The 20,523-nt window shown below is 35.4% G+C and overlaps 1 protein-coding gene across 1 annotated transcript in view; it reads left to right on the top strand.

Moving 5' to 3' along the window:
- The window catches only part of mus312 (mutagen-sensitive 312), a 575,442-nt gene that overhangs the window by 258,008 nt on the left and 296,911 nt on the right, over positions 1-20,523 (top strand). The window contains exon 12 of the mRNA XM_090395332.1: positions 8,514-8,729. Coding sequence (XP_090251458.1) covers positions 8,514-8,729 — 216 coding nt within the window. The remainder of the gene's footprint in view (positions 1-8,513; positions 8,730-20,523) is intronic.

Here is a 20,523-nt window from a genome sequence, read left to right as displayed (position 1 = left end):
GGTTTATCAGAGACACATTGGTGCGGAGATGGATTCATGGATTTACCAGAAGGAAGACTGTACTTCTCAGGAAGAAAAGATAACATACACAGAGAAGGAGTTGCATTACTAATTGAAAAGAAGCTTACACACTCAGTAATTGAAATAAACCCAGTGTCTCCTAAAATAATAACAGCCAAACTTCAAGCAAAAGAAAAAGGTCAAACAATTAAAATAATCCAAATATATGTACCAGACAGTAGCCATTCAGAGGAAGAAATAGAAAATTTCTATGAAGAACTACAACAAGAAATAGATAATCCCAAAAATAGAGAACTCATGATAGTGATGGGAGATTTTAATGCTAAAATAGGGCATTTCACAGCAGACAAAAAAGATGTGATGGGGAAATTTGGATATGGAGGGCTTAACGACAGAGGAGAACAATTACTCCACCTCTGTAAAGCAAACGATCTAATGATTACAAACACATTGTTCTATCAACTCCCTAATAATAAATATACATGGACATCCCCAGATGGTAATATAAAGAACTGCATAGACTATATCATCATAAACAAACAATGGAAAAGATCAGTAAATAATGTACAAACATTAAGAAGTTTTGATTTTGACACTGACCACGAAATATTAACTGCCAAAGTGAAAATAAAATCCAACAGGAAAAATAATATCAGAAAAGAAGAAAACATCAACCTATCAAAACTAAAAGATAGCTCAAGCAGAAGTCGATTTTTAGAACAGATGTGCTTGAAATTAAAACCCTCCATCTTCCAGAACAGCGGAAAATACTGGGAAGAAGGAAAAGAAGCAGTGTTATCAATTGGAAAAGACACTCTAGGTTCCAAACCCAAAATAAAGAAACAGTGGATAACCCAAGAAATCATAGCTACCATAGAAGAGAAAAGAGAGGCCAAGATACTTGTAAACTAACAAAACAATGAAGAGAATAGAGAAAAATACAGAGCACTAAAAAATAAAGTTGATAACCTATGCAAAAAAGCCAAAGAGAAATGGTTAGAAGAAAAAGCTAAGAAATGCCAAGAAGCATACCAACAAAACAACCTAAAAGTCTTCCATGATACTGTAAGAGAAATTACAAAGGAATTCTCAGCAAAAGCAGTAACAATGATAAACAAGATGACTGAAACCAGGAATATTGAATATATAAGAAAAATCTGGTCAAACCATTTTAAGACTATCTTCCACCAAGGAAATAAAACTACAATGCCAACAATAGAAGAAAATAGTGATCACCCAAAAATTTTACAAGAAGAAGTTAGATATGCAATAAAACAGATGAAAAACAATAAAGCACCAGGCATTGATACTATCCCTACTGAACTGTGGTCATATGGAGGCAGCATATCAATAGAATATTTAACAACCCTATTCAATAAAATACTACAAACAGGAGAGATCCCAGATGACTGGAGAACTGGAAAGATCATCCCAATATACAAGAAAGGAGACAAAAGAGACTGCAGAAATTACAGACCAATCAATTTACTCCCTCACACCTATAAAATATTCATAAGAATTATACAAAATAGATTAAAAAACACCTACGAAGAAATGATGGGCATAGAACAAGCTGGTTTCCAAGGAAACTAATCAACAATAGACCAAATTTTCACATTGCACCAACTAGCAGAGCTCAGCTGGGAAGACCATAAAGAACTATATTGTTGTTTTGTGGACTTTAAACAAGCTTTCGATAACATCAACAGAGAAATTCTTCTTAAAATTCTACTAGAAAAAGCAATAGACAAATATATAATACAGTTTCTGATAAAATATTACTCTAAGACAAATGCAATAATTAAAAAGGACACACTCACAATAGAACCAATAGAGATACAAAAAGGAGTAATGCAAGGATGCCAATTATCCCCATGCCTATTCAACATATATCTAGAAGAAGTTGTAAAGAAAGCAATAGACAATGAGCCTGGAATCAATATCAACAGTTTAAACATAAATAATATCAAATATGCAGATGATCTCGTCCTTCTTGCAAGAACCCCAAACGAACTACAAAAGTTGATCAACAAGCTAAACGAAACCTGTAAAACATGTGACATGACAATAAATATACAAAAGACAAAAGTGATGAAAATAGGGAGGAACAGAACTACCATCTCAGCCACCCTAAACGGAGAACAAATAGAATAAGTAGACAACTTCATATATCTTGGATCAAAACTAACAGAAACAATAGATGAACTCAAAACAATCAAACACAGAATAGCGATAGGATGGACCACCATGGGAAAATTACAGAAAATCTGGAAAACAAACAAGCCAAAATCAAATTATATGAAGCAATAATTATACCAACAGTCATCTATGGAGCAGAAGCGTGGACAGTTAAAAAAAGAGAGGAGAAAAAAACTGCTGGCATTTGAAATGAAATGCTTAAGAAAAATAAATAGAACAAGTTGGATAGAAAAGAAAACAAACATCACAGTCAGACAAGAACTATTATATAAAAAGACAATAATATAAAAAATTAGAAAACAACAACTGAGATGGTTTGGACACACTGTACGCATGGATGCAGACAGACTTCCTAATGTCCTAATCAATACTTTTCCAACTGAAAAAAGAAGACCTGGAAGACCAAGAATTACCTGGCTGAAATTAATAAAGAACATCTCGGGATGCAGAACATATAAGGAACTTTTTCGAACAGCAAGGAATAGAGAAGTCTGGAAGATCCTGCTCAAGAGAAGACTCAACCCATCTTAGACGGAATAGAAGAAGAAGAATAAATATATATAGTATGGTGCAAAAAAAAAAACAGTACTGAATAACTGCAGTGATATATGTTATGGAGTAAATGAGTGTTGAAGTTCAGCACTGTTTTTTTTTTTTCTTTTTTTCACCATACTGTGTGTGTGCGCGTGCGTTCAGGAACATTGACTCGGTTGTTTTGATACATTTTAATAAAGAGATTTAATGACTAAAACCGAGAATAATTGTAAGGTTTTAATGATATAAAACACTACTAGTTTCGGCTCTTGACAGCCTTCTTCAGGTGTCTTCTAAAAAAAGGAAACAGCAATAAAAACACTGAAGTTTAAAACTGAGAAGCACAGTAAAATTGCAGTATATAATTGACATGAAAAAACGTATTTACATTTAAGTTATTCTTTCAAACGTGGCATTGTTTGTTGAGTGCGTGCCTGCAAACTCTCGTGAACGCCAGTACTGAACAACACGCAGGCACGCACTCAACAAACAATGCCACGTTTGAAAGAACAACTTAAATGTAAATACAATGTTTTTTCATGTCAATTATGTACTGCAATTTTCCTGTGCTTGTCAGTTTTAAACTTCAGTGTTTTTATTGCTGTTTCCTTTTTTTAGAATACACCTGTAGAAGGCTGTCAAAAGCCGAAACTAGTAGTGTTTTATATTATTAACACGTTCGCTGCCAACTACGAGTATACTCGTAGTGGCTAAACCTGCTTCACAAGCCAGCTACGAGTATACTCGTAGGACGCTTACCGCCGGGAACGAGATTATTGTAGTGACCTTGAAGATGTGAAAATCCTTGGCTTGTGGGGCTAGCATCAAAACTGTGTATTCTCATAGACCGTATATGCTCTGTACAAGCCAACTACGAGTATACTCGTAGGACGTTTACCTCCGGTAACGAGATTATCGTTCTGATCTTGAAGAAGTAAAACTGCTCGGCGTAGGGGAACAGACCATGCCAAAGTAGCGTGGCAGCGAACGTGTTAAAGCCTTACAATCATTCTCGGTTTTAGTCATTAAATCTCTTTATTAAAATATATATATATATATATATTGTGTATACACATGCAGTGATTGCAGCCAACCAACCTACATGGAACCGGGAGGGTTTGAATAACTGAAAATGCTGTTAATCCAGAAAATGGAAGAAACAGTGGTGAAGCATGGAAAAATCCAGTTTTTGTATTACAGAGTGTGGATTAAAAGCTGAATACTTAATGTTGCATAGTTATTTTTAAAGAACACTGTTTTCTTTCATACGAGGGTGGGCTGAAAAGTTCTTGGCCTAACAATGAAAAAACAAATTTATAATTTCAAAATTATTTTTATTTTTCAACATAATCTCCCTTAAGATTAATACATTTATTCCAGCAATGCCCCAGCACCATTATCCCACCCTTGTAGTGGTCTCAGTATGATCTGCAAAATACCCCCTCTACAGCTGCAGTCACCTCTTGATTCGAAGAAAACGCTGACCAGCGAGGAAGAGTTTTAGTTTTGGGAAGAGATAGAAGTCAGAGGGAGCCAAATCTGGGGAATAGGGTGGATATTCCAACAATTCATAGTGCAGATCCCTTAATTTTCCCATTGCCAAAACACCTTTGGTTACAGGTGCATTGTCCTGATGAAAGATTTTTTTTTCTTTTACAAACTGGGTCTTTTCTCACGAATTTTTTCGCTGATCTGGTTATAAAATTGGAATAATATTCCCCGGTTATTGTTTTACCCTTTTCAACATAATTAATAAACAAAATGCCTTTAGCGTCCCAAAATACTGATGCCATGATCTTTCCTGCTGATGGAACTGACTTTGTCTTCTTTTTCCCTGAACAGCTGGCTTCTGTCAACTGTTTTGACTGCTGTTTGGATTCGTGTGTAATGGTGAATCCAAGTCTCATCCATAGTAATAAATCAACACACAAAATTAGTTTTTTTCTTGTTAAAATGCTTCAGGCAATGTTCAGAGTTTTTCATGTGAGTGCGTTTTTTATCTGCTGTAAGCAAGCGTGGCACCCATCTTGTGCAAAGCTTTTTCATTTGCAATTCTTCATGCAAAATATATCCTGCACATTGACTGACACTTTGATTTGTCAGTCAACCAATACCATATCATGCACTTGATCAATGATTTCTGGTGTTGTTACACTTTTTGGACGTCCTTCACATGGATCATCTTCAAGGCTGGTACAGCCACGTTTAAACTTGGCAGCCCATTTCTTAATTGTCGAAAATGAAGGAGAAAAATGCCCATAAACTTTTATTAACTTCGAATGAATTTCTTTTGGCATTATACCTTCTTTTACATAGAATTTTATAACCGCACGATACTCAATTTTATCCATCTCAAGGGATACAGATAACACTTTTGCTTCAGACAGCTGTATAAGACAAACTACTTGATTGAATGATTTGCAGTTTTACAAGGATGCTTATTATTATTATTATTATTATTACGGGCAACTCCAGGGAGTCATTAGACTCATCGAGGGAGGCCCCAAATCATATTCATCACAACTATTCGACATTCATACAGTATCTATCATACCTCGCCTTAAACTCATTCACTGTCACAGCATCCACCACAGACTCAGGGAGCGCATTCCACTCATTCACTACTCTAAAAGTAAAGAACCCAGCTCTAACACCTTTACTAACCACACTTTTGCCCAGTTTCCATGGATGTCCCCTAGTCCTCCCACAACCAGCCCTGTTCTCAAAAATATCTTCTGAATTAATTTTATAGAAACCCTTCAGTAATTTGAATGTCTCAATCATATCTCCCCTCCTCCGCCTATCAACCAATTTTTGCAACCCACAAATCCTCAACCTGTTCTCATACGGTTCATTCCACAGACCTGCTATCATCTTGGTCACTCGCCTCTGGATCCTCTCCACCTCCTCCCCATCAAGAAGAAACCTAGGTGACCAAATCTGAGCACAGTAGTCGAGATGAGGTCTTATCAAGGCTCGATACAGAGGAACAATAACCTGCTTGTCTCTGCTTGTCAACGTATTCTTCAGCAACCAAGTGATTTGATGAGCTGATTTGGCCACTTTTGCAATGTGTCCCCTAAATTTCAATTCCTTATCCACCAACACTCCTAAATCTCGTGCCTCATCAATTTCCTGGAGCACGGTTCCACCAATGCAGTAAACTGCCTCCCATCTTTTCACCCCAAAATGCATAACCTTACATTTTGCCACATTAAATTGACATCCATTCTCCCTAGCCCAGACCTCCAATCTATCCAAATCATCCTGCAAAATTTTGACGTCATCTGCATTCACTATTGCCCTACCCAACTTCGCATCATCAGCAAACAAATGAACTGTTCCTCTCAGATCCTTTCCTATATCATTTATGAACAAATTAAACAGCAGTGGTCCAAGAACAGATCCTTGTGGTACACCACTAGTCACAGGCCGTCTTGTGGACTCTACTCCTGAGTAAACCACTCTCTGATATCTCTCCGTCAACCACCCTCCTATCCATCTCACCAACCCTATGTCCATTCCCATATGCTGCAATTTACTGATTAGAATTCCATGTGGTATCCTGTCAAAGGCCTTAGCAAGGTCCAGCAGAATCACTGTAAACCCATTACCCTTATCCAGTTCAGCCGTCACTGTGTTATAATACGTGAGCAAGTTACTGAGGCATGACCTACCCTTCACAAAACCATGCTGTCCCCGATACAGTATCCCATTTTCTTCTATCCAATCTTGTATTTTCCTCTTGACTATTTTCTCTAAGACCTTGATAATGATTCCTGTTATGCTGATTGGCCGGTAATTTTCAACAGCAGCCTTGGAACCACCTTTGTGCAGTGGAACTATTTTCCCCTCTTTCCACCCCCTTGGGACTGACCCAGTCCTGAGGCTCAAATTAAACATAATGGTCAAGGGCACTGACAATTCTTTGGCCGCTTCACGTACGACACGAGCTGGTATACCATCCAATCCCACAGATGTATTGACATTGAGGTTCTGTAATAGACTAGTTACCTCTACCTCATTCATCACAATTCCAGTATAAGCTGTTGGTTCCTCCATTTCCGCAAAGCCACCACCTGGATGATATACTCTTGCAAAGTGTTCGCTCAGTAATTCCACAACATCGACTGATTCAGTTACCTCCCTACCCTCAGCATTTTTTAAGATCATTCTACCATGAGCATTTTTCCTTTTACTTGCAACATATTGAAAAAACTGTTTGGGATTCTCTTTAGCCTGCATGGCCAATTTCCTTTCGTAATCTGCTTTTGCTTTTCTTACCACCCTTGTTACCATCCTGGCCTGAGCTTTATACTGTTCATGCACCTGATGGTCACCCTTCTCCTTAAATTCCCTCCACAATTGTTTCTTTTTTTGCAGCTCAAGCTTAATAGTGTTATTCATCCATTTAACCCCTACCTGATTTATTATTCGGACTCTTGGTATACAGTCAACCATTGCCTCCTGCAAACAGTTCTTGACCACCTCCCATGCACCATCAACATCCAGCCCTTGCAGTTTTACATGCCATGGCATTGAGCCAAGCACACACCTAAGCTTGTCATACTTACCAGCCCGGTAATTCCACATATACCCTGTCTTAATTGTAAATTCGACTCCTTTAGCCACCTCCCAAGTCATGACCTTATGGTCACTCTCACCAATTGGTGGCAACAAGGTCATGTTCGTTACAGCCACATTCTCAGTTGCAATTACTAGGTCCAGCACTCTCTGCCCCCTGGTATTTTCCAATACATGTTGCCGTAGATAGTTGTCCCTTAATAACTGCATAAAATCCAATTCCTTCCTCCCATGTGCCCTCTCCTCTTTCCAGTCAATATTACCATAATTGAAATCACCCATAATAATTACCCTCCTTCCATTCATTTCTTCTATTTGCTTATGCATACTATTCCCACCATCCACTCCATCACCCGGTCTATAGCAGCACCCAATTGTATATTTTGTTCTGCTAGATTGTATCTCACACCAAACAGCCTCAAATGTGCTTTTTTCCCCATCCTGCAGTTCAACTTCTATACTCCTTGGCTGAAGCTCATCAGCTATCATCAATAACACTCCTCCCCCCTTTTTATTCACCCTGTCACTCCTGAACACGCTATACCCATCGCATTCAATCCCACTAGCTTTATCATCTTCTGTCAGCCATGTTTCACTAATACCGACAACCTGTGGCCTGGAAGTGCCAACCATGGCCAAAAACTCTTCCTTCTTGTTCCTAATACTCCTGGCATTAGTGTACATGAATCGCAGAAGCCCATTTGTCCCATCCCTACTTTGATTCCTTTGTATCAACTTAGGAAAAGAAAAAAAAATCTTGCCATTAGTGTTACTATTTATTGTCGAGAGCCGAGAACTTTTCAGTCCACCCTCATAATTCAAAAGACTGCTTCAAACTACTCTGAAGCAATCTCAAATCACTCTTAATTGTGAAGTCTACTGCAAGTAGTTTAATTATATTGAAGCAGTCAGTAAAAATTTATATTAAACAAGTGGAAATAAGAAATAACAGAATTTAAAATCGTTCAAGTCAGAAATGGATTTTTCATTCAATCCTAAATTTTGCCTTTAAAAATTTGCAACATTTAATTGAATTATTCTTATGTTGAGCACAAACCAGAGTTGGAATGTTGGTTAAAAGTTCTGTTTTAATTTGGAAAATTATCCATTGAACTGTTAAAAAGAAATATGCTGTTGTGGAATAATTGTTTCACGTAAATATTTGTACATTCCAGATGAAGATAAACAACATAAATCAGATTAAAGTGTCAGAAGATATTCCTGATACCCAAACTCTACTAAGTCTTCTTGTAGATGAGGATAAGAAAAGTAATAGTAGCATGACTTTACTCAAAAAAGATGAAGGTGATGAAAGTGTTTCTTCTCATCCCCCTGGAATTAGTGGTTTTTGTTTTCTGCAAGATGACTTAAGGGATGGTTTTTTGACACAGGTAAGTTTTAACGTATAACTTTTTCTTTAATATTAATTTCCTATACAGAACTTAATAACAGTGGTGCAGAATGTAGACAAGGGTTAAGGGAGAAGAAACCTATTGATATGTTTATTTGAGAAGTTGAAGGTTACATGTTTTGGAGAGCACTCCATGAAGAAGGTGTTTTAGAGAATGTGACACATGGAATGGAAGAGGAGATGCTAGTTCAGCAGGTTTGAAGTTGAACTCTAAAAGGATTGTTGGACAGCTACTGCTTGCTTTTTTTATAACAGGCTGTGGAAAATAAAGGGATGATTAGTACCAATTCATTGGAGCAGCACTCACTCATTGAAATACCTGTAGAAGAAAAAATGACCTCCTCTGCACACACCATCAAGAATTTTTAAGGGGCCCTTTGTGCATCACCCCAAACATAAGAACATTGTTCTAAAGTTGAATGTACTCAAGATTTGCAGAGGGTTAATAGCTGGACAAGTAAAAAATTAGCATTTGGAGCAAAAAAAGAATGCAAGTTTTCAAGAAGCCGAGGAGAAAGCAGATGATGGAAGGTTGTTCATACCAGAGAAGACTAGAGGTAAGTGATGTAGGTCTGAGAAGAGCAGTCTGATTCTTTCTGGTGATATGTGAATCAAGATCTTTATTGCATAAAAAAAGTAATGCTATTTTGATAACATTAAAGATAATTAGACTATACTCATCCTGTTGCAGAATAGCATGAAGATATGTTTAAAAATATCTTCCTGGTTATAGTACTTCTTTAAGCTTCAAGATATTTGGACATTGCTAGATTTGTCAAATGGATAGGAGGAATGGAATCAGCAGAAATATGGATAGGTTATTAGTCATTTATACATAAGAAAAAGTATGTAATACAACAGAACTCTGAGTCACTCTTAATACAAAAACAAAATTTGTTGGGTACAAAGTGCACCATCAGTTGTTCAAGGAGGTAAACCTTATATATTAGCTATTCACTAGTGTATATTTTTAAAGAAAACATCAACAGCCTCCCATTCTTGGACACTTCAATTACATGCCAGCCTAATGAATCCCAGGCGTTCTCTGTCTGCAGAAAACTCACTTTCATTGGCAGATACATTCGCCAACAGTCACTCCCTCTCTCTCTCTCTCCCCAATATGTAAAATCCTATATAACAGGGCAAAATTAATATTATTATTATTATTATTATTATTATACAGGTATTGTTGGATCCTACTTCTTCTTAATCTATACTTTGGATCTGACATGATTACTATTACGAATGTTCTTAACTAATTGATAAGTTGTAAGTTGATTTCTAATTCAAATATAAAGAAAATTTATATTTAAAGACTGTGCCACTTTATATCTGAATTAGTTCAAGAATTGAAGATAAACCAACTCCCAACTACCCTTCCTTTATATGTTGTTATCATATATACTGGCCGAGTATGTTTAACTTACTCAATTTACCCGCTTTGGTTCGAATATTTTAGGAATGTTGCAGTAAAAGAGATTCAGGCAAAACACAACTTTTGATTAACAAAAACAAACATTTAATTTTAGAATCACAAATTTTACACTTAAGTTCAAATCAGTAATTAAGATATCACATACATTTTAACTCCTCAGGTAAATTCATTCATTCAACTCATACAATGGTAAATCTGTTATCTCTATAATACAGTCTTCTCACAGTTCCTTAAGTTCCAAATACAACAAAAATTGCAGTAATACCTCTTCACAAACAAACACTTTTAAATTTACACTTTAGCTAACTTCCTCAATAGTTACTGTTGGTATAAGGAAATTCTAGGATGAAACTCTCACACTTCTCTGTATAGGAATATTAACGGTTGGAATAATCTTACCGATAATCTTTTTTCTTCACCTACTTATACGTAAACACTTTTTATAACTGTAAACACTTAAACAGTATACGGCACTCATTAAAATAATTCTTCTAAGCAATAATTGAATTAATCGTCGGTCACTATACACATAAACAAACGTTCTTGCATGAAATACTACTGATCTCTTATGAATTAAGGCAATACACAATAATTCCTTAACTTGAGGTTTTCATGTGCACAGCTGTTCATTCTTCCTGAATTTAAATAATTCTTTAGGCACTATAATTCTAATCACAGTTAACGGTAAACTTCAATTTTACAGCCTCCACTATACTCTAGAAACTTCGTACTTTGCTTCAAGGTTCCGTGTGTCCTTGAAAGGTCGGCGCTGAAATTAAATCTCAACTCGAGTATCACTAGTCCATTTAATAGTCACTCAGCTATCTTCCGTAGCTATAATTGTTATTCTACAATTTATTAGCTAACCGCCTCTCAACTAGTAGACTTTATTAGCTGCTTGAGTGCCTTGCCGACTCGCTATTATCGCACTGTGATTCCCGAATGCTCCGATTCCAACCTAATGCCAATCCTCTCCTTTTTCTCTCTCTTAATTCCTCTAATCTCCCCTTTAATTAATTAATAATTTCAGTGTTCATCGCTTATATATCTGTTCTTCCCGCCTAAATTATTCTCGTGATTTTTCTTTCTAAAACTCTTTTCAATAAACCTTCTCCTCACGTGGTGTTCCAAAAACGTGCTCGCTCAGTTACATACGTTTCCATGACAACCAAACAAAACATAATAAAATTGAGGTATTGCATAACGTTAAACTTCTACAAATAGGAATAAATAAAGAATATTTACATTTCAATTAATGCGCAGTTAAAATATCAAATATAAATTCTATATTAACATAGAAATAAGCTAAATAGCTTGATAATATTTTAACAGAGTTTTTCTACTATTAATACATATATTCTTGATTAAATATCTAAATATTAGATAAAATTAAAGGTAGTCATATGAATACTAAATTATAAACAAGTGAATTACATTAAATAATATTTACAAGTCTAGCCTATGTGATGGAAGATCATGTTGGATTCTGAAACAAATAATAATTATTTGTTTCAGTCTCTATATAATCAGAATCCAACAGTATCTCTATGGAGTTAGAAGACTCATTGTGGGAGATCCATTTATTCACGCAATACCTATTGTACTTCTCAATTATATATATTTGGTTTAATGAAAACACTTCCATCAACTATTGTACTTCTCCTTGAACTTATCACTGATGAAGTACACATAACCACCTCTGTCAAACCATTCACCATCCTCCAAGCAAAGAACCTAGCCCTAAGATGCTAACCACGCTCTTATTCAGCTTGCACTGTAATCCCTTGTTTTTTCTCTTTTTGTTGTATGCTGAAAAAAGTATTTAGGGTCAATCCTATGAAATCTCTTTAATAGCTTAAATGCTTCTATCATGTCTCCTCGTTTTCATCTGTCAGCTCATTTTTGAAACCTGCAGATCATCAGTCTATTCTCATAGGGTGTATTCTACAGACCTGCCACAATCTTTGTCACTCACCTCTGGATCCTCTCCATAACTTCTTCTTCACCACAGAATCCAGGAATCCAGATCTGTGCACAGTAGTCCAGATGTAGCCTTATATAGGGGAACAATAACATCTCTATCCTTGATTGTCAGTGTCTTCTTCAACAACCACATAATCTGATGTGCTATTTTGGTTACCTTTGGAATATTCCTTCTAAATTCCAACTCTCTGTCCACAATCACATCCAAGTCTCTGGCCTCATTAGTTTCCTGCAGTTAAGTTTCATCAATATAGTATGCAGCTTCTGATCTCTTCCTAAAGTGCATTACCTTACACTTGACAACATTAAACTGGTAGCCATTTACCTTTGCCCATACTGCTAGTCTGTTTAAGTCTTCCTGAAGGATCTCTGCATCACTTTCAACAACTGAATATTTCCTGTCAAATCATTTCCTGTGTCATAATGACATAGGAAATGATTATATATACAAATATGCACCACTTAGTACACACAAAAGTGGTGTACTAAGCCCCGTGGTACACCACTAGTCACTTGCCTTCTCCTGGACTCCTCTGTAATATAAACCACTTTTTGATATCTGTTCATCCCCGTTTGCTCCAATTTATGCAATAGAGTTCTATGTGGAATCTTGTCAAATGCTTTTGCAAAGTCTAGCAATATTACTGAGTAGCCATTTCCCTATCCAATTCTATTGTCACTTGATTGTAAAAAGTAAGCAAATTACTAAGGGCAAGACTTACCCTTCAAAAAAAACTGTGTTATCCCTTCAAAAAAATTGTGTTATCCACCTAGTCCAGAATTCTGTCTTTCACCAATATCTTAATCACCACTCCTGAGATGCTGATTGGTCTGTGAGCTGCTACTTCCTCTTGGAGCCTCCTTTATGCAGTAGAACTATTTTGTCCTCTGTCTACTCCAATGACACTTTCCCACTATTGCAGCTTAAATTAAACAGCTTGATTAGAGGCGCTGATAATTCCCTTGCTCATTCTCGTAATACTGGACCAACATGCCATCATTCTGTTCATATTGAGGTTCTGCAATATTTTAAGCACCTCCTTTTTTTCAACCTCTATTCTCTTAAAGCCAGATGTAGCACTGACTTTGCAATGCCGCCACCTAGAGGGTACACCTCTGCAAAATGCTCACGCAGTAATTCAACTGTTTGGTTTGGTTCCTCCCCACCATCACCACTTTTTAAAGTCATCTTTATATAGTCATTCCTTCTTTACTTCCCATAAAGTTTCACAAATTAACACGAGGAAAAGAGTGAAAAATATATTTAAATGCAATATATTTCAAACTGAAAATTACAGGTTGCCATCACTCAGCAGTTGAATAAAAGTAAAGCCCAAATAATGGATTATTTAAAGTTGTGTGATATTATACATAGAACAGTGCGAAGGAATAACTCAGGAAACATAGTATTATTATTTAAAAAAAAAAAAAGAAAAAAGAAAATTAATGATGTCTGATTAGAATAAGACTCTCTCATATCTTTGATAGTGAAAGGCTGTCATTCCAATTTAGTTTGGGACAGTGGAGTAAGGCTTTGGCACATTTTTTTAAATAAATGTTTGAACTTGTGATGGCAGCAATGGAATAAGCACATTTCAGATCATAAGATATTGTGCTTGGTATCAATTTCACATTGTGGAGGGCAAGAGATTTCTCAGATTTCCTGCCATTGGACACCCAATTTTTTCTGAAGTAAGAAAGGTGATAGTCACATGGAACTTGGTAGATGCCAGAAAGAGGAGAGGAGATTGTTTATCCTTAGAAAATAGGAACCATGACAATAGCTAGTTGAAAGGAAGGAATGATGACTAGATTATACCTTTAAAGGACTAGATACTGGTTCTAAGAAGCCAGAAATGTAGGGGATAGGAATTCTTCATATTGTTGTTTGAGCTCAGATTATAGGAATAATCAAAAATATGTTGTATGATCTACTCTGAGAAGTCCGAGATATATTGATGTCCAGAAGTTCTTACTGTAGTTGTTGCAGTTTAGAGTGTATAATGTGAGCAGATTGCTGAATATAAGTGTCCGAAGGTTTTCAATAAACAGGTGTAATTAGTTCAGCTGACCAGGAACAGGAGAGTAGAATGTCTAGGAAAGGTAGATTTCTTTCTTTTTCTCTTTCCATTGTGAAATTAATTCAAGGATGTAGATTGTTTATTAGAAAGGCAAGTAATGCATCTTCATTGTAGAGCCAGATCACCAAGATGTCATATATCCCAAAATGAAGGCTGAGGGTGTATGGACAAAAAAAGATTTCATCTGGGTGTTTAAAAGTTGGCGAGAAGGGAGAGAGTAGACTCCCCATAGTGATCCCTTCAGATAGTCTGTAGATTTTGTTTTGACAAAGAAAATAATCTGAGTGAATGATTTCTCTCAGATAATTTGACTATATTTGGCAGAAAATAGAGAGATGAGATGAGAGCTGATTAATGGAATCTTCCAGAGGGATGTGGGCAAATAGGAATGCAATATTGAAGTTGACCATTAAGGCATTGGATTGAATTTCATTTTATTTTATTCAGAAAATCAGAATAATTTTTTATGAAATGATGTTTATTAAAGGGGATAATCATTAACGTGTTCTATCACCTGTAGTTTTTAACAGTTGCAAAGCACTTTCTCTCCCATTCATTTAACAAACACAAGTGACATTTGGATTGTAAATTCGATGTTTTTTGTCACTGTGCACAGCCCGCCTCCTATTGTTCCAGATAACTGAGTAGTAAACATTTCAGGATGCCCTTGATTGAAAGTGAAATTTTTATTCTTTCAAAAAAGGCATGCATTTGCTATAGTTCCCAAAAGGATATCTTACTTAGATTTCCTCTATAATACTGAATAGAATTTATATGCTTTCTCCAGTGAGGACAACATCAAAGCTCTAAAATCTTTAAAATACAACAGTAATCTCATTATTACAAAATTTGACAAAGGGAAAGCCACTGTGGTTATTGACTCCACAGAATGCAAATAGAAAATATCTCTTTTACTATGTGACAGATCTACTTACCATAAACTTGACCGCAGTCCCTCCAATAGGAAACTTAGATTCATAGAAAATTAAATTCATTGTTAACCCCTGATGGAGATAGATATCACAGATAAACTTATTTTGCTAGAGTCCCATTCTATTATTTTCCAAATATCCACAAGGAAGGCATTTCTCTTCATTCTACATATCGCATAGCTAAGTTTTTAGCATGTTCATTAAAGGCCCACATTGGTAACTCCCATTCATCATCATCATCAAATTCCTGATATGTACCCTCAAGGGGTGTACAGGATACTACATGAAAAACTTACATCATTGCTTGTTAGTGATATAATTTTATCATTGTTTTACCAGTTTGATTACCTGTGGATGTAGAGAATCTTCTCATAAGCATTTGGTCATTTTACTTTAGTGCGTTAGAATAGACCAACTAAAATGAAGTGGAAACTTTCATTAACTCCATTAGCAATGCAAAAAAATTTATGCACTCAGATTATGAATCAGTTCATAATCAAAGTACTCATTGAATTGCTTATATTAAGAAATATTGTTATTAAACATTACCGCCATGAAGTTCAAACATTTATCACGATGTCCACTACACCCTATAATCTACCTCTACCACCACTCCATGCTACCTGATCTGCATCATATCATCATCTGCAGATTCTGCCTGCAAACACTTTTTCTCTGTTAATTATATGAGTTCTCTGGCCAGTTGGCCTGTTTTGCACAAAGAAAAGCTTACATTTTTGGGAGAAATAATGCCGCTACCTTAGTAGACCATTTAACTCACTTTCAATTCATAAAATACTCTTCTAATGCATCCTTGATGAAATTTGAACTTGCATATTTCCAACCAAAGAACACTGTCATAACCCACTTAGTTGTGTTTTTATGCAAATAAATTTTACTTCATCCAGTGAATAGAAAAATTATTTTTTTATTTATTTAACAGTCCTATTCAACAAAAAGGTTGTAAACCTGTAGCACATGTACTATGTATGAGCTCTACATGTCTTGGAAATTTTGTTCTGTAGAAAAAGATGATAGTAACACATTTTCAAACCACTTATACCTCAAAATCACCTACTGCCTAAATATATGAATCCTTGCCACAGGATTGAAACTCACAGCCTGTAGATAGGAGAGCAAAAATGTTATTTCATCTATATGGAAGTGTGGGGTTCCCCCCCCCCTCCTGGAAATATGTGTTTTTCATTTTGCAAAATATACCATTAACAGACAGTTGCTTCACCCATAACTCCAAATAGATAAAATAGCTATCTGATAAACCACCACAGGCTAGCATTACACCATAAAAATGATTTATTTTTAAATATTATCAGTTATAAATAAATATGTGGTCATTGGTAGAAGGAAGAAATCAAAGAAATTATTATGCAGAAATATTGTATCGGTCCGTAAAAGAAATATCAATAATTATTATTTTATTGTAAATGAATTAATGAAACAATAATAATATATTTTTCTCTGAAAAATATTATTTCTGCATCGATTTAGTTCTCAAGATCTTCGTGGATCTTGCTCTCACTGAGGAGACCTCAATAAATGTTTAAATTTGTCTGGGTACTGATCCTTTCAATAATGCATAGCAATATAAATGTCTGAAAGGAAGTTGCTTTTCATTATGGGATACTAGAACAATTTGATGTGAAATTATATGCCTCTATATGTAGGTTGCCTAGTCATAAAGATATTTTGCACATATTTTTATGACTAGGCACATATTTCACCCAAGCTTTATTTGCTCACACTTAGATAAATGATTAAGCAAGAATATAATTTCTTGTCTATTATAATAAATTTATCATAAACTTTATTCACTATTTATTGCAACTGTTGATGTCATTGAATCTTTTTGATTAACAAAATGAATGTTACTATGAAATTATTGTACTTTGTGATGAAAGAAAAGCAGAAAGATGGTCATATGCCACTCACTTATCATTTGGAATAAAGTCTGTGACACCTGCAAGCAGATCCATAATATATAGTTGCAATGGTAAAATGAGTTTTCGCACTTCATTTGGAAAAATCCAAGTTAGAATCCTGGCTAAGAACTATTAAGGGTTTTTCATTTGAAGGTGAGAACCATTTTCATGTGGAAGTGGTAGGATTTTTCATCCCTCACTGCCTAGAGAAAAATGGTTCTTTAGTAGGTTGCCAAGGTAGTTAAAAAAAAAAAAAAAAAAAAAAAATCCAAATTTCCTTTGCAAGATCTAAGTTTGAATCCTGTCTAGGACATGGAAAACTTTTACAAGGCTTTTCACTTGTAGGTGAATTAGCCTAGCCACTCATCAAACTGGCAGAGGTTTTCATGGCACATACTCCACTTACACAGATAAACCTTGAGTTTTCCAATTATAGGAAGATTTCAGAGTATCAACTAACTTGAAACCAATATTCCAACATCATACTCAGCCTATGCTGTGGCTTGCAACAATTGCACCATTCTCAAATGACAGTTTAGCTTATGGGTGTTTTGCCAAGGCTGTTGGATGTAATTTGAAATTTCTGCCCTTTCATGCTTCAACTTCTCACACATCTAGATGGTATTCATTTTACACAATTTAAGGAAATTACAACCATGTTAGAAATAATTACACTTTAATTTCCTGACATTTTGATCTTCACATTAAGGTCATCATCTGGAATATACACACACATATATACAGAGACAAGCTATATTACATTTCAAACAGTATGCCAAAGAGACAATGATTTGATCAACTAGATCAGGACTTAAACTTTCTCCACTCGTGACCCCTTTCCGCTCGAGAAATTTTTACACAAGAGAAAGTTTCCCTGACCCTGACTGATTTTCATTCATATCCCTCTCATCTCTACTTTTGTTTGCACTACTCACTCTGCCCTGCCAAAATCACTTCTTCACCTTTGTATCCACTTCTTGCCCTTCCACAACCTGCTTCTCAATCTCCAACTCTTAGCAAACAACGGTCACTCCAAATATCCAATTTAGTGAATCTACAAAACCTCTATTACAATAAAAGCTGTTATAGAAAATCACTCAAAAATGAACTAAAAAAGTTAAACACAGCTACTACCATCGATGATGCTAATGAAATATTAACAAAATCTATCTTGAATTGTGCACTAGAAACAGGAGGTGTAAAAAGGCACCAAAGGGAGGAAAAATTAAGACAGGAAATCTTAGATATGATGAAGAAAAGAAGAGATATGAAAAGAGATTTGAATGACGCCAATAAAATAGAATATGCAGAAATTTGTAAAACTATACGTAAAAGGATGAAACATGAACTTAGATCATATAATACTAGGAAAATTAAAGAAACAATAGAAAACAATAGTAATATGAAGGTCCTAAGATGAACATTATCAGTTGGAACAAAGGAAATAGCTGCTGTAAGAGGAAAAAATGGTGAACTTATAAAAATTAGAGAAGAATTCAGGAATTCTATACTGAACTCTATGAAGACAAAGACCAAGACATCCAAGAATCATCTATGGATAACTCGAGTGAGAAAGAACACGATGCCCCTGAGATCTTACAAGGCAAAGTGGAAATGGCACTGCGAGAAATGAAGAATGGAAAGGCCCCAGGAGAAGATGGAATTATGGTAGAATTCTTAAAACTGGGAGGAAGCCTTGTCATCAAACAACTGGCTAAACTCTTTAATAAATGCCTAAAACAGAGAAAAATTCCAAAAAATTGGAACAATTCACTTCTAATATTAATTTTTAAAAAAGGCAATAAGGAAGAAATTAAAAACTACAGACCTATAAGTCTACTCCCACCATATATAAAATTTTCATTGAAAAACAGCTCATTGAAAAATATTGATTTTTCAATGAGCTGTCTTAATGTGTGAATATGGTATAAAAATTATAAATAATAGAATAAAATCTAAACTAGAGGGAATGCAATCCTGTGAACAAGCTGGATTTAGAAAGATTTACAATACTTTGGACCATATTCACACATTAAGACAGCTCATTGAAAAATCAATTGAATACAATAAACCCTTATGTCTGGCTTATATAGACTACATTTGATTCAGTTAAAACATCTGCAACACTAAAAGCTCTTGAAACCCAGGGAACTGAGAAACCATATATTGAAACACTAAAACATATTTACAATAATGCAACTTCCGTAATTAAATTATATAAAAACAGTGAAAAGTTCCCAATACAAAAAGACATCCGGCAAGGAGATATTATATCACCCAAACTATTTACAGCTGCATTAGAAGTCTTTAGAAGCCTTGATTGGGAAATAAAACGAATAAGCAAAAATGGGGAAAGGTTGCATCATCTGAAATTTGCAGATGATGATGTCCTAATAACAGATAATCTGGAAGAAAGGCTAAATCAGCTAAATGAAGCTTCCAGAGTAATTGGATTAAAAATAAAAGAGAAAAAACAAAAATAATGATGAATAAATATATTAACCATAGAACTGTCAAAGTTGAAAACCATGAAATAGAACAAGTTACCTCACATGTGTATTTGGGCCAATTGTTATCCTGCAAGGAGTGCCAAAGAAAAGAGATTGAACAAAGAATTCACCTTGGATGGATGGCTTATGGGAAAATGAAAGACACATTCAGAAGTGACATCCCTATGAGTCTAAAAAGGAAAGCTTTCGACAGTGCATACTTCCTGTCCTAACATATGGAGGAGAAACATGAACTCCCATTCTTTGATTAAAAAAATAAAAATAAAAATTGCTTTGATTTTCTGGATATAGTGAAAAATCTTTCCCAATGACAGTGGGCAACTTCAATTTTTATTTTTTATTTTTTTTTATTTTTTTTAACAATCAAGACTAGCTCTTGAGCAGGCACTTACAAACATCCATGCCCAAGGTAGGATTTAAACCCACAACTTGTTGGTTGGAGAGCAAGTATGCTCTCCACTAGGCCAACAATACCTGCAATATTGAATCCTTGTTCACTAACATACCTCTGGAAGATTCCCTTCATTCTGCTCTCAAAAGCCTTTCCACTGGATATAGTCAAATTCTTTGACTTGGTCATTCACTCAGGTTATTTTCAGACAAGTTGAAGGGACTGCTGTGGGGGAGTCCACCTCTCCCACTCTTGCAAACTTCTGTCTGGAACATATAGAAGAAATCCTTTTCTCATCCATACATCCTTAGCCTTCGTTTTGGTTACATTACATAGGTGACATCTTTGTGATGTGGCTCTACAATGAAGATACATTTCTTGCCTTTCTAGTAAACATAAACATTCTACATCCATGAATTAATTTCACAATGGAAATAGAAAAAGAATTCAACAATACCTGCAATAAGGATTCAATATTGCAGGTGTTGTTGGCCAAGCAGAG

This window comes from Typopeltis vanoorti, chromosome 7 (assembly GCF_054136105.1).
Source record: "Typopeltis vanoorti isolate ZY-2024b chromosome 7, IOZ_Tvanoo_1.0, whole genome shotgun sequence".
NCBI classification, from domain to species: domain Eukaryota; kingdom Metazoa; phylum Arthropoda; class Arachnida; order Uropygi; family Thelyphonidae; genus Typopeltis; species Typopeltis vanoorti.
The sequence above is the reverse complement of the archived record's forward strand: the minus strand, read 5'-3'. Positions and strand labels throughout refer to the sequence as shown.